General features: G+C 39.2%; 1 protein-coding gene across 1 annotated transcript; it reads right to left on the reverse strand.

Annotated features, from left to right (window-relative positions):
• Positions 1-889: 889 nt before the first annotated feature.
• manba (mannosidase, beta A, lysosomal) lies at positions 890-14,625 on the reverse strand (the record flags this gene model as incomplete). The annotated part of the gene is made up of 17 exons (XM_079261693.1): positions 890-1,114; positions 1,223-1,483; positions 3,596-3,738; positions 3,923-4,067; positions 5,587-5,751; positions 7,156-7,374; positions 7,531-7,698; positions 7,856-7,942; positions 9,908-10,025; positions 10,203-10,354; positions 11,147-11,257; positions 11,384-11,553; positions 12,013-12,136; positions 12,647-12,820; positions 12,912-13,017; positions 13,110-13,204; positions 14,419-14,625. The coding sequence occupies 17 exons, from the start codon at positions 14,623-14,625 to the stop codon at positions 890-892; spliced, it is 2,670 nt and encodes an 889-aa protein (XP_079117819.1).
• Between the last annotated feature and the right edge of the window lie 356 nt (positions 14,626-14,981).

Genomic DNA, 14,981 nt, shown 5'->3' on the forward strand with positions numbered 1-14,981 from the left:
TAATTCAGCCACACATATATATGGTGTGTTTTGGATCTCAAATTTCTTACTGAAGAGGAAATTATCATTTTAATGACACAAAACACAGCAAGACAAAAGAAAAAAAAAAAAAAAAAACTACCACACACACACACACATGAACATACTCCCATTATGAACAATAAGTGATGCCCCTCAGCTGTCATTCGTGTTATTTGGATAAAGTTAACGTTTTAATTGGTGATGCAGATCAACTATATGCCCTTAGACACAAACTGAAGCTGCAGTTTGCTTAGATACAAAACAACACTTCATCCCTAAAGTGTATTTAAGATTATTTAGAACTGAATTAGCATATTAAGGCTTTATTAAGAAAAAAAAAAGTCATAGCTGTACAAACTGATTTCTCAGAGATCAAACTTCTCAAACATTACAGACATTACTTTGTTCATGTTTGTGCAAAACCTGCAAAAGAAAAAAAAATTTTTTTAGTGCAAAATCATATCTTAGATCAAACCCAGTGAACATTACAGTCTCAATGCAATGCAACAAAACCGATTAGTCCAGGAGAAAAGTTCTGAATCTTTACATCACAAGACAATACAGTTATTTAGCTTCACTTTGTTTCTATCTGTATCTTTATTTATATCAAAATGCAGGGAAATTGTTTTTGCACTTTTCAGTGGACCGATGGTGACTTAATGAGTGAATGCTTAATACATTCATCTATATATCATCTATATCTAATCCCCTCATGGAGGAAAATCTCAGATATCATGACAAATTTTGTGTTCATCTAAAATATCTTTTAGACATTCAAATATCTTACAGTGGTCAAAACCAAGACGCTTGTAGACATTTAGCAGCCAACACTTTGGTCAAACCCAGCCTGGAAGCTGGCTGGTCTGGATCAGTACACATCTGTTAAAGATGTGACGGTGAGGGATCTGGAGAGCTCTGCCACGCTGGTAGGTCGCCACGCGGTGAAGCTGACAGCCTTATTCCTTGAAGTCACCAGGAAGCCGTTGGAGCCAAAACGGCCCGGGACGTTTCCAGCGTCGAGCCAGACAAAAGGAGCCACGGCTGCAGACTGGAGGACCACCGTGAGCCCAGTTTCATCCTCCTGCACCTTCGCCTGCAGGGAAATTTAAATGTTTTGTTGCCCTTTTCAAACTGACTTTTAAACAAGTGTGATAATATCAATCACTGATCAATGTGAGATGATTTTAAAATAAATCATTACAGTGATGTTGGGTTTAAGGAGCCCCTGAGCATCTTTGGGTGAGCAGGGGAAGTGGTGGTTTGTGGGACCCTGCTGGGTGCCGCCGCCGTCCTCCAGGTGGAAGGTCAGCAGGCAGGTGAGGCGGGTGCAGCGTCCGCACCCTGCCAGGACAGCGGCAATGGCTTGTTTGTAAACAGTCACAGCGCTGCCTCCAGGAACCGGCAGCAGGTCTGACGTCAGCGTGCAAACTGAATCCAGATCAGTCCAGGAGTGCACGGTCACCTAATTCATAAAGGCATTGAACCATTTTTAGTGATCACACTAGAGATTGAAAGAGGGTTCACTCTGACAAATATTCCTTCATCCATTAGAAAATAAATATTAAATATGAGCTCATCTTGAATTTAAAGGCAGCAACATGCGTCAAGTAAAGTTCAGATGAACCCACATATACACGGGGGGAACATGCAGACTCCACACAGAAAGACCCCCGTTCCAGCCCCCCCCCCCAGCCGAGGCTCAAACCAGCGACATTGTTGCAGTGAGGCCAGTGCTACAGGACTGAATCTGTGTTTGGGCACAGGAACATTTGCAGATTAAACTCCATCATGCAGATATGATGTGAACCCCACACTCTGCCGCCTTTTCTGAACAATGCTCCTTTAAGATTGATTGAATTAAAACAGAAAAATTGTTCAGAGAAAAGTGAAAAACTAAGTTTTCATTTTGGAATATTGCATTACTTGGGACTGAAGAGGAGCGGGACCACCCAGTTTGCATCTCAGATGTTTCAGAGCTATATTAGTGCCGATGGAACTGACAACTTGCACATCTAGAAAGGTTCCATGAATAACAACAGCTATACAGGCGGTCCTTGGTTCACGACGAGTTCCGTTCCTTTGCTGCAGCGTAACCCGAAATCCTCAAATTTCTACCCATAAATACCCTCTTAATCTCTAAATAACTATATAACGACACATATTATTATACATTGTATTAATGGGAAAAACAATACACACACACACACACACACACACACACACACACACACACACGGCGCAGTGGTTAGCACTGTGGCCTCACAGCAAGAAGGTTGCTGGTTCGATCCTTGGCTGGTTTGGTCAGTGGCCTTTCTGTGTGGAGTGTGCATGTTCTCCCCGTGTATGCGTGGGTTCTCTCCAGGTACTCCGGCTTCCTCCCACCATCCAAAGACATGCATGTTAGGTGGTTACTCTAAATTGCCCCTAGGAATGAGTGTGTGCGTGAGTGGTTGTTCGTCTCTCTGCGATGGACCGGCGAGCTGTCCAGGGTGTACCCTGCCTGTCGCCCAAAGCCAGCTGGGATAGGCTCCAGCTTCCCCGCGGCCCTGAACTGGATTAAGCGGTTCAGAAAATGAATGAATAAATAAATATATACGCACTGAGGCGTTGTCGCAGTCTCCACATCACGTGTCATAAGAGCTTAAATGGAACCTGCTAACTTTGAGAATTGCTTTTTTTTTTTTTTTAATTTACATTTATTTAAGGAGCGTTGTAAAGTCGAACCGGCGTAAGTTGAGAGCCGCGTAACCCGAGGACCGCCTGTATGCAGGTTTTATATCTGCACATGCTGCCATCCAGCTGGCACCACTTTTATTTATCATGCTCATTTCAGCATGATAATGCTTAAACCACGTTATCTTATTCCACAAGTTATGACTTGTGGAATAAGATAAAAACAAAGGTTCAGCTGCTGGTCTCTGTTAAAAATCATGACTTCGTGTTTCAAATCTTTCTTTCTTGTTTATTGTTGTAACAGCCTGGTATTTTGTACATCATTAAATAAAAACTGAAAAAATATCTTCATTGTCTTTTGCATGTTTAAAAAAAATAACACACACAAACAAGTTATTTTCAGTTTTTCTTTGGAACTTTTTACTAGTGAAGATCAGGGGTGCTTTCTACCTTAAAACTCAGATAGAGCAACACGACTCGATCGTCCTGCTCTGTCTCCTTTTGCATCTTTCACTTGGTCTGCATACCGATAAGTCTCGCAGACGAACAGAGCGATGTTCTCTTCTAAGAAGAATAGCTCCAAAAGTTCCCCTTCAGACACATCATTGTCTTCTAAATGTGGCCCTGCAGGTTCATGCGGCAGCTGTCGAGCGCTTGCAAATATCCGGCACATGAATCCGGCGGCAGTGTGTTGAAGGTTAAAAGCATATTACAAAGTGGTAAACATGGTCCATTTTAAAATTCAAAATGAGCTCATATTTTCTGTGAAATAGTAAAATGATTTCTTAGTTTATGCTCGGTAAATTGGGGGTTTATGATGTCGTAAATCATTGCATTATGTTGCTGTTTTACACCATGTCTCAGATTTTTGGTGCTGTAGTTGAACATACATGAAACGTACCACAGCTCTGAGCTTCAGGTCATGACTCAGGTCTGAGACGGCGTAGATGAACAGCGTTCCATCGTCCTCAAAGCCCACAGGAAGAACAGCAGCAAAGAAGCTCTGTGCAAAATAATGCAGCATCTTCCACTTCCCACCAAACTCTGTGCAAACAGATTGCAGAGAACATCTGATGAAGTTACTTTTAATCTTTAGTTATTCAAAAATATGCTTGTAAAACATGAGTTTTAAACGTTACGGAAACAAACAGACAGAAAAATGGTGAAAAGTTGTCACAAACAGGTCAGACTTCAGTCTAAAAATGTGTCAGAGTGTCAGTCGACTCACCAACGGACGACCAGGATGGTGCCTGCCAGATGTCGTTGAGCTGCCAGTAGAGAGCACCCATAGTGTGACCTTTACCCTCGACGATTTCACTCCGACATCGCCGATAAAACTCCGTCTGAGTCTTCACACACTGGGCCTGCATGACCTGCACAGTCAATCAGCAGCATTTATGATCAGCGTGAGATGCCATAAAAGTAAGAAGCTGGTAAAATACCAAAGTTTTTAAGTATAATAATAATAATGTTGAATAATTGCAGCCGATTAAATCCAGATTTATAATAACTGGAACTGGGTTTATCTTAGAGCTCAGAAATATGCACAAAGCATACTTTTTAAATCTGTAAAAACTTTAATAAAAGGAAACTGATGAAGAGGAAAAATATTATGTTGGATGTTTTTACTCAATAAAAATTAATGAAAAAAAAAAGACTTTTCTCAGCGAGAACAGCCGTTACTAAAATCACTAGTACCAGGATGGACCCCGTTTTTTTTTTTTTTAAATTAAGAACAATTCTTGTTCTTGTTCTGTAATTCTTGTCACGGATCAAACAACGATTTGATGTTGGAAACATAGATTTTATCCCTCCATGTTGACATGAAGCATCACACAGCTGCAGCACATCATGATGAGAATCTCCCGTTCCTCCACATCCCAAAGCTGCTCTGCTGGACGGAGATCTGGTGACTGTGGAGCCGTTGGAGGACAGTGAACTCATCGTCATGGTGGAGATGATGTGAGCTTTGTGACATGGTGCATCATCCTGCTGGAAGTTTCCATCAGAAGATGCTACACTGTGCTCAGAAAGGGATGGACATGGTCAGCAGCAGGACTCAGGTAGGCTGTGGAGGTTAAACCAGGTCATGCTGGTTCGTAGAGGACCAAGAAAAATCCCCCCACACCAGTACACTCCTTCCCCAGTTTGAATTGTTGATAAAAGGCAGGATGGATCCATGTTGTCATGATGTTTCCAGCAGATTCTGATCCTACCATGTGAATGTGGAGCTGAACTGGAGACTCATCAGACCAGCAACGTTTCTCCATCTTCTATTGTCCAGTTCTGGTGAGTCTGTGGGAATTGTAGCCTCAGTTTGCTGTTCTTCCTGACAGGAGGAACCCGGTGTGGTCTTCTGCTGAGGGACACCATCTGCTTCACGGTCGGGCGTGTTGTGTGTTCAGAGATGATGTTCTGCATGTTTGTTGGAACATGCAGAACATGTTTGTTGGAACCAGTCTGCCCATTCTCCTCTGACATCAACAAGACATTTTCATCCAAATAACTGATGCTCAGTGGATATTTTCTCTTTTCAGAAAATTCTCTGTAAAACCTATAAAATGGTTGTGTGCGAAATATTCAGACCAACAATCGTGCCACATTCTGAGTCACTCAACGTCCTGTCCGAACTTCAATGTCGCCTTCACCACGTCTAACGTGTGATTGGCTGATTAGAGATTTTCATTTACAAGCAATACAACTGGTGCACCTAATAAAGTGGCCAGTGTGCGTTTAAACCATATACTGTATATAAAGAGAGGTATAAACCGCTGAAAATAAGACACCAAAACGTCTCCTAAAGTCCACGTTCATAATTTGAAACACCTTCAGCTCATGTCAGCAAACCCGAACCATGTTTACTGCGAGGTGACGGTGGTCTGGGACGTTTACCTGAGTGATGTAGAGCGTGTCTGTAAATCTTTTCAGGGGATCCGTTGAGTTTGGCAGGTTGAAGTGCAGCGCAGCCTGCAGCAGCATCTGCTGGTTTCCATCTTCATGATGTTGACGATGAGAAGTGAAATGACTTTCATAGCTCCAGTCTTCTTGAATGGAAACCTGCAGAGCAACAGCATTTAAAAAAAAAAAAAAAAACACAGATTCATTCATTCATTCATTTTCCGAACCGCTTATTACAATTCAGGGTCGCGGGGAAGCTGGAGCCTATCCCAGCTGGCTTTGGGCGACAGGCAGGGTACACCCTGGACAGCTCGCCAGTCCATCGCAGCAAAACACAGATGTTAAAAATAATAAATTTCTATTTAGCTCTAATGTCTGATGAATTTCTATTTTAAAAACAGTCTTTTTTTTCGATCATCCGGACAATCTGATACAACTAAAATGGTTATTTATGGCCATTTCTACTTCTTTCTGTAATGCAGCATGGGGCGGCTGTAACTCAGGAGGAAGAGCAGTCTTCTTTTAACCAGAAAGCATCACCGGCCTACATGCCTAGGGGTATGACTGCGTGTGTGAATGGGTAACATGGAGTGTAAAGCGCATTGAGTAGTCGGCATGATGTGGAGGGTTTAAATCCGTTTCAGCATTACTGGTAATAATTTATTGCATTAATAAGACAATAACTAGTAAAACATGGTTTTAGTTCAGATGGAATAACATGGAGATTCTTCATGACAACCATACAGAAACAGCTTCAGGGTAATGAAGGTGCTTGCTGGTGACTTTGTGGAACCAGTGGAGCCAGACAATCATATCTTTTAGAGTTGCTGGTTTATTTGACTCTATTGGGAAGAGATCCATAAACATATAGACACCATATTTGGAGTAAATATTCCCTCTCTGTTTGTAACCATGTGGCACCTGGTGTGTCAGATGAGACGGAAAACTACTGAATACGTTACTAGCTGCCAGCAAAAGAGCTATTACAAGGAAATGGTTGAGAGTGGAGTCAGCTTGGACTGAGGAATGGATTAACGTAGTATTCATTATCCATACTATATTTTATTATAATGGAAAAAGACAACTTTTGCCAGATTGGCTCAAAACAAACGGAGTGTGTAAAACCTTTAAGAACTGGTTTCATCTGAATCCATTTGATCAGAGATTATGTTTGTTCCAAATTAAATTTGGTGACCTGTCAGCTGCTTTAAAAAGTTTGTGTCTCATAAATACAGAAAAAGACATTTTGAGTGGAAATATTTAGGTAAAACTGAACATGTGACGATGTGCTGAACTACTAACATTCATTTGTTTTGTCAGAACCTCGGCTCAGTGTCTCCTTTTCCTTTAATTCAGGCCTTTCCACATTCCTGAAGACGTCTTTTCCCCTGCATACTTTGAGTTTTTTTTAAATACCAAACACATTCATCACATCATTTACTTATCCACACATCAACTTTAAGTGGTTATTCTTTCTTAGGTTTATGTCTTCTTTTATAATAAATCAAATTATCATGATCTTTTCCAGACAAGCAAACACTAAAGACGCTAATATTCACTTACCTGCTGCAGAGTGGAAAAGGAAGGCCAGGACTGGAAACCGTATTCTGAGGCAAAACGCGTCCGTGGGAAAGTCCTCCAGTCCCAGCAGTCCTTGATGTAGCTGTAGAAGTGAACGTCTCCGTAGTGAGGGTCATAGGGGTCCGCTGCCACCCATCCCTCCTGCTCCGATTCAGCGCCGTTTGTTGGACTGGAGACAAGAAATGGACGACTCCGGTCCTCCTAGAGGAGATTTTATATATTTTGGTTTTTACTAAATTATAACAAAGTTATAATGAAAAGGAAAAATACTTGTATTAATTAAATTACTAAAGGTGAATATAAAGCAAACAACACTGTAAACAAAGATCAGGAATCTGCATTTCATCGGACTCTAACCTCTTGCACAATCATCATTATATTGTTCACGTAAAGCGTCACGTAGTCCTTGACGTAAGCAGGTTTCTGTGGAGGTGGAATGCTGAACCAGTCCGTCGCCAGAGCTGCTTCATTTTCATTGTTCCCGCTCCAAATGATGATAGAAGGGTGGGACTTCAGCCGCTGAACCTGTCGGGTAGAGGAGGATACTTTGAGAACACACAATGAATCATCTTAAATGTATGCTTTCAGTTCTTCAAACACACTTATCCTCATCTTTTCATCGGCTCCCTTCCAGTAGCACACACTAACAGAACCGACAAAAAGCAAATATACACTGACTCACCTGTTGGATGACCTCTTCTCTCACTGTGCGAATAAAGTCGTCCTCAGTGGGATACATGGCGCAGGCAAACATGAAGTCCTGCCAGACCTACAGACACAGGGTTTGAGCAGCCATCTGTTTACCAACAAGTTCATGAGTCATAATACTGGTGTTACATAATGAGAAAGCAGAGAAATACAGCTTTTTCCTCCTAGACTGGTTTTGTTGTTCCTCAGTGATTTTCTGTGAGATCTGATAAAGCTGATATGACCTGCAGAGATGTGACAGTGACACGCTGAAAACTCACCAAAGTTCAGGCAAAGAGACTCCAAACAAACAAAAACGAGGTTGCCCATTCAGCAGTAGTCTAAATTATACAGTGGCAAAGCAGCCAGACGTGCATCCAGAGGGCAAAGCAGCACTGTAATACCATACGACTGTGTCAAACAGGTCAACACTCTCAGTCCTAAAGTGTTGTGTATCAAAACATAAGAAAGGAAAAAGATCAGATTTTTTTCCTAAACTGAGTTGAATAAACTCAGAAGAACAAAAACACAGGACATATTACACCCTTAACATATTAATTTAACCAAAATTAAGCTAAAATATAGAAGGAGAGTGTAAAGAACGAGTCAGTTTGCTCATCTGGGGCATTATGTTGAGTGTTAACAGTATACAAAGGAGGAAAGACATCAGCAATGATCTGCAAAAAACAAATGCTGCTGCTCATCAATGTGGAAGGGAAGAAAACTACATTTCCGACACTACAGACCATTTCACTCTACTGTTTAGACACAATGGTACTGATGGTATGTCTGGTTTGGATGGTTTACCAGGAGAAATGATCTTCTCCTAAAAAAAACAAAAAAACAACAAAAAAACTAAACAGAAACAGCTAAAATCCACTAAATTTAATCTGAAAACCACGTGACTTCTGACAAAGTTGCCTGTAAACGGACAAGACAAATGAAAAAATGTTTGGTCATACTGTGCTGAGGAAAACCAAACGCACATTTTAACACAAACCCCTCATGTGCGCTTGTTTCAGGAACTGGACACCTTGCAGTCGCTGAGGGGACTGTGGACTTGTCTGTATGCCAAAATATTCAGAGTCAAATGTGAGGCAAAACTGGGATATGCAACGGAACAAAGATCCCAAACTGTCCAGTTGGACGCAGGTCCTTACATCTAGTGTTACAGGCTTTGTTTTGTGTGTGTGTTTTTGTTTTTCTCCCTTCCCACTTCAGAATATTACCTATGTTAAAATACAAATAATTCATAGCATTATGTCTGTTGTAAAGAACTGGGCAAAGCTCTCCAATTCCTCTAACAAATACAGTTGTGCTCATATTTATTCATACCCTTTCATTAAAGAAGGAAAATAAATAAGATGAAAATAAGCTGAAATAAGCTGTAAAATAAGCTGAAATTGACTAAAGTAATAATAAATAAAAGTTTTATGAAAATCATTACATTATTTTCTAATTCTGGTTCAATAAAATTTTTTTTTTTTTTTTTTTTTTTTTAAATCAAACAAATAAGATAATTTATTACATATTACATCACTTATAAACTACTATTTAGTTGAACAATCCTTTAATGTTTCCGCTCCAGTCAGGTGTTTTCTGTTCCTCTCAGTCAGACTTCTGCACCTGTTGACAGGTATTTTGTCCCACTGTTCAACAGGAAAGTCTCTCATTTGTCCAGGACCGTTTTGTTTGTTGTTTGTTTTTTCTTTTGTCAACTCAATTATTATGAAAAAACAGTGTCTTATATTAGTAAATTACTTTTTTTTTTTTCAAATTTTTAGTTATTATTCTTTTTTTAAGTCTCCATTTATTTGAGTGACTGTTATAAATTCAGCCTTTTCTTTAATGAAAGAGTATGAATACATATGAGCCCAGCTGTACATCTAAACTAAGTGCAGAAGTGCTCCTTGAAGAGCTGAGTCTTCAGCTTGCTCTTAGCACCTGAACTACCAGCAGAGAACAAGGTGAAAGGCCTTATTAAGAGGTTTGGTTACATTATGATGAATAAATTCTACGTTTGTAGGTCAGAAAACGCAGCAGTTACCATGATTCCCATCTCATCACAAAGGTTGTAGAACAGATCCTGTTCGTACACTCCTCCTCCCCAAACCCTGAGGGCGTTCATGTTTGCATCCACGGCAGACTGCAACAAGTTCCTCAAGCTAGAACACACACACACACACACACACACACACACACACACACACACACACAAACAGAGCACAGAAGACAGGCGTGTTCAATGGTGATGCGTTTGTTTCTAAATAAACTCAGAAGCAGCTCGTCTTGTGACGATGAAAAAATAAGCAGTGATAATCCTGCAGTTTAACTAAACTCACACAGCAGGGCTGACTTGGTCCTGGAAGGAGTGTGCTGGAATCCAGTTAGAGCCTTTGATGAAAACTGGTTGCCCATTGATCCGGAAATAGAAGCTTAAGCCGGGAGATCCAGATATTGGCTCCTGGATGAGTTCCACCGCGCGAAAATACACCTGCAGAAAAACAAGAAGAAGAAAACAGACAAACCGTACAGTCGAATAAATAATAAGAATAAATTAGTGTTTTAATACTAAAAAACATTGAAACGTGTTTTCAAAGTTAAAAAAACAAACAACAAAAAAGTTTAAATTTAGTTACGAACTTTTTTACTGTCTGAATCTGGACAACAAGCTTTTCCACACAGGATACATCCGCATGTATTTTATTATTTGGAAAATGTTTTTTCATCTTGTTGCTAACCTTGTCTGGACTTCGCCTCAGAAATAAGATGAAAATTCAACTCAGATTTATTGCTTATAACCTCAAGCTTCAACTCAACTCTTCTATAACAAATAAAATTTTCTTTACTTCCTGTTGCCACCATGTGATTAATCCATTGGCTGCCAGCCGGGGTTTTAGCAGCGAGCCCCACACAGTCAGCGTTTTGGGGCATTTTGGCTTATCTTTCAGGACACACACAGTATTAAGGTCTGAGACGACAGATATTGAGGTCTGATTTGGTCGAGAACACGTGCTGGGGCGTATTTAAGGTGCAGACTTGGAACATGTTTACATTGCGTAGGGTGGGCGCTCTGGGTGTGCACCTCCAAGGACGCCCCGACACACATCCAGCCAAATCAGCTTTACATATACAGAAACCGCAAAAAACCTCCCTTGACATCATTGGAAGTGAATGATTCATATTCGAGAAGATGTCAGAAGATGTCTTTGGCAGCCAATGAGTTAAGTTATTCCTCATCGCTTGATCAGATACACACATTTGGGATGGAGGAGTTCAGTCTGACCTTAGATTCTGTGCTCAGGATTAAAGATCCATCCTGAAATCCTTCGACAGTGAGGCGGTAAAAAGGCTGGTCACCATGTCCGCTTGGCCACCAAAGCTTCACCTGGCTGCTCTATGTTGGAAATAAAAAGCTTAATACTTTATGACGCAAAGCATTTCTGACATATAAATCCACTTTACTTATAAAATCTATAAATATAAATACATTTTAAAATATTTTTCATGGTGATTTAGGCACCTTGTTTATAAATAAGATGAAGCTGTACTTGTTTTTTCCCTGGACAAACTGCGTCTGGAAGCTTTGCTCTGAGTCCAGCTCAGGTACGGAAAGCCTGATGTCCATGTTTGTTGTCTGAACTGCATCAACAAGAAGTTCCACCTGCAGTCTCCACTGAGAGCAGCTGGAATCTGGACAAACAGAAGGCAGAAATGATCACCTAATCAGCCAAATAAATAAATAAATTTTAAAAAATTCTGGAGAAATGCCAGACTTCTGTTTGTTTTGTCTGGAGGAGGAAATTTCTGCATGCAGGAAGTAGCTGGAGTTTCAGGAATGCACATGGAGCAAAAAGCTCTGACTTTCCCCAAATCTTTCTATATAAAACTCGGACATCTTTGCTTCTGAATTAAACCGTAACTTAAACATCTAGAATCTAAATTTGAGTCAGGTCTCATCCAATATTACCTGCATTTGTGGAGCTTAAACATCTTACACGACTGCTCTTATGCAACAAATAAATAATGCAGAACATCTGTCAGACAAGGGATCCTCAGACAGGCTGTTTACGTGTGTGTCTTAATTATCATTTTACATATAGCCTAGACCAGGAAAATGTTGGTATTGTACAAAGAATGGCTAGTACATACTGTACAAAGGTAGAGAGGAAAGCTGGATAAGTTGTTGCACATCAAACGCCTGCAGTCGAACTCCTTTCCACAGGCCCACAGTGGGGAATGAAGGCCCCCAGTCCCAGCTGAAAGAGCTCTGCTCCTGCACCACGAAAGATCATGCAATGCAGACATCGGAAAATGCACTAATCAAAGCTGAATACAATGAGATGAAGAACTAGATGAAAGGTGTTGTAGATAACAATGAAAATATAATCCTATTCATTTTTCACCACGTGTAATGTGTCGCAAAAGCCTGATCATTGATCAAATCCTTCACCACTTTTATTAGGATCATCCTTTGGTTGAAAATGTCTTATTTATCTCCCCTTGGGGATAAAATAAAATAAAACAAAATAAAATTTTTAAAAAATGTGAACAATCTAAAACAATTTAACAATTAAATAAAATGTTAATTTAATATCAAATAACTTAAAAATAAATTTTAAATTTTAATATAAATTAAAATAAAATGAACAAAAATGAAAAAAAACAAATTAAAAATTAAACATAAAATAAAATAATTCATAGTTAAATTTTGTAAAAAAATTAAAAACAACAAAAAAAACCCAACAACAATAAAAAAAAAAACCGTGACATGTAGAGTTTTTACTTTTCTAATAAAATTGACATGACATTCCCCTTTCTGGACATCTGGAGGACACTCAGGAGGAACTCTGTAGGATGAATGAGCTTTCCTCCGCTCAGCAGCATAAAGAACTGGCGACAGGAAACTCACTTCCACAACGTTATCACCATTTTTCAGCAGGTCTCTGACTGAGAAATCCTACAGAACACATTTCAGAGGACACATATAAAAACACTTAATAAAAATGAGTTCACTGCATCGTAAACGTCCCCTCTCCAGCTTTACCTACATATCTACGAAACATGTTGTCTGTCTTTCCGATTTTAATCTCATTGAGTGAGACAGAAGCAACGGTGTCCACACCATCAAAAACAAGAAGCACCTTCTGTTTGCTCCTGTTCATGTAGAGGGGAGGAAAATGGGTCAAGCACAGGAAACTTGCTGCATTTTGTTTTTTTCTCATTAGAAACCACATCACAACACTCACCTCAGCTGTGCTGACATGGTAAATGTGGTTGTGTATGTCCAGCTGTCAAGTGCAATCCACCGAAGCGACACATCATTAAACCTGAAATATGGGTCCTGGATGACATGTGAGAACAAGGGTTAATATTTAGTTTATGTCTGCTTTTTGAAGTGCCTTTGCTTTGCTGCAGGAAAATAAAATAGATTGCATCCAACAGCAGTTCAAAAAAGCCTGTTTGTATTTTGGTTTAGTTATTCATATAGAAAAAAGCCCAAAGAGCAGAACTGTGTGTTGATTCTGAAAATAAACTTTGGAAAAGTTTTTTTGTCTGAAGAGACTGACTGTCTTCTTTTGTGACTTATTGTATGTTTTTGGTTTTTTTGTTTGTTTGGTTTTTTATATTTAACACAAGGATAACTTCTTTGCAGCTATATACATATGTACCTGAATATTCACATGTATACACTACATTCCAAAAATAAATACATACATATGTACATATAAGCCTACATAAAAAAGAAAATAAATAAAATAACTAAAAGTAAACACAATTTAAAAAAAAAAAAATTATTGTATATTTTAATGCAAAGAGCCAAAAGTCCATCACATGCAGTATAAGACAACTAATGCTGCTTGATCAGCAAGTCTCAATAATGTGATGTGCACCACTAATGGTGATCACTAAGGAGAATATGGAGCTCGATAAACCAGACCTGCATTTTACATGAAATGTACTACAATGGTGTGCAGTAGTTGTTGTAACTCTGGAGTATATTTTCTGTTGTTTTTTGGATATGCCAATATATTATGGAAAAGAAAATAGAATAAAAAATGTTTAAAAGAAATGAAATATTTGAGAAATCCGTTGTAAACAGGTTGCAAACACTTAAAAAATGTGTTTACAAAAAAATGTGGACATCTCTGCAGTTTTACAACCTGTGTCATAAAAGTTGGGATGCTGCGTAAATAAAAACAGAATGAAATTATTTTTATCACTCGTGAAACTAAATTTATTCCCCTTAGCACATAAACAACATATCAGATGTCAATCCTGAGACATTTTATAATTCAATGAAAACCAGTGCATTCAGTTTTTATTTACAACACCCCAACATTTTTGGAATGATTATGGAATGGTTATGATAGAAAGCAGACTGCTCTAAAAAGAAACAAATTCATTAAAAACAAAACAAAAAAAACAACAAAAAACAAAAAACAAAAAACAAAGTGGGGCTCATTTTAATATAGGTTCTTGCATAATTTAAAAGATAAGAGTTAACAGCACAGGCCTGACTTAAAGCCAAAAGAGTCCAAACTGCACACATGTCACCTGGACGAGTCCCTGCTGCTTCAGAGCTGAATGAACACAACCAGGGACTTCTGCAGGAACAGACAGAGATCCATTAGAGTTTGACAGCCTCCATTTTCCGTTTAAGCTCAGCTCCAGTAACTGCTCTGCTCCCGTAGAAAGTCCCGAGAAAAGTCCGGAAAATGACCAAAAGAGAGCTAAATAAATTAAATTAATCCGCTCCGCCATTGCTTGTAGTCTAATAGAAACATAACAAAAGCACGAACTTCTCAAGTCTTCTTCCGGGTTTGTCACGTGACCTTCACACGGTAGTCAGCTGATTAAACTGTGGCGCGAAAACTTCCTGGTTAATACAGTCACAAGATGTTTTTATAACTTGAATGGCAGTAAAAGTCGAGTTTAACATAATTAGCTTTCACTTCTTAACATTATTTCATATTCTAACATTTGTAAGTGTTATTAAATAACACGAGGAACTACTAAAAGCCTTCTGAAAATATATATTTAAAGCCTAATCCATTTCTAATAAGAGTGCTTTGCTGGGGCAGAAGCATATCGATTGCAGTAGGATGAAAGTCGATAAA

The sequence above is a fragment of the Telmatherina bonti genome (assembly GCF_933228915.1).
Source record: "Telmatherina bonti genome assembly, chromosome: 22".
Classification (NCBI taxonomy): domain Eukaryota; kingdom Metazoa; phylum Chordata; class Actinopteri; order Atheriniformes; family Telmatherinidae; genus Telmatherina; species Telmatherina bonti.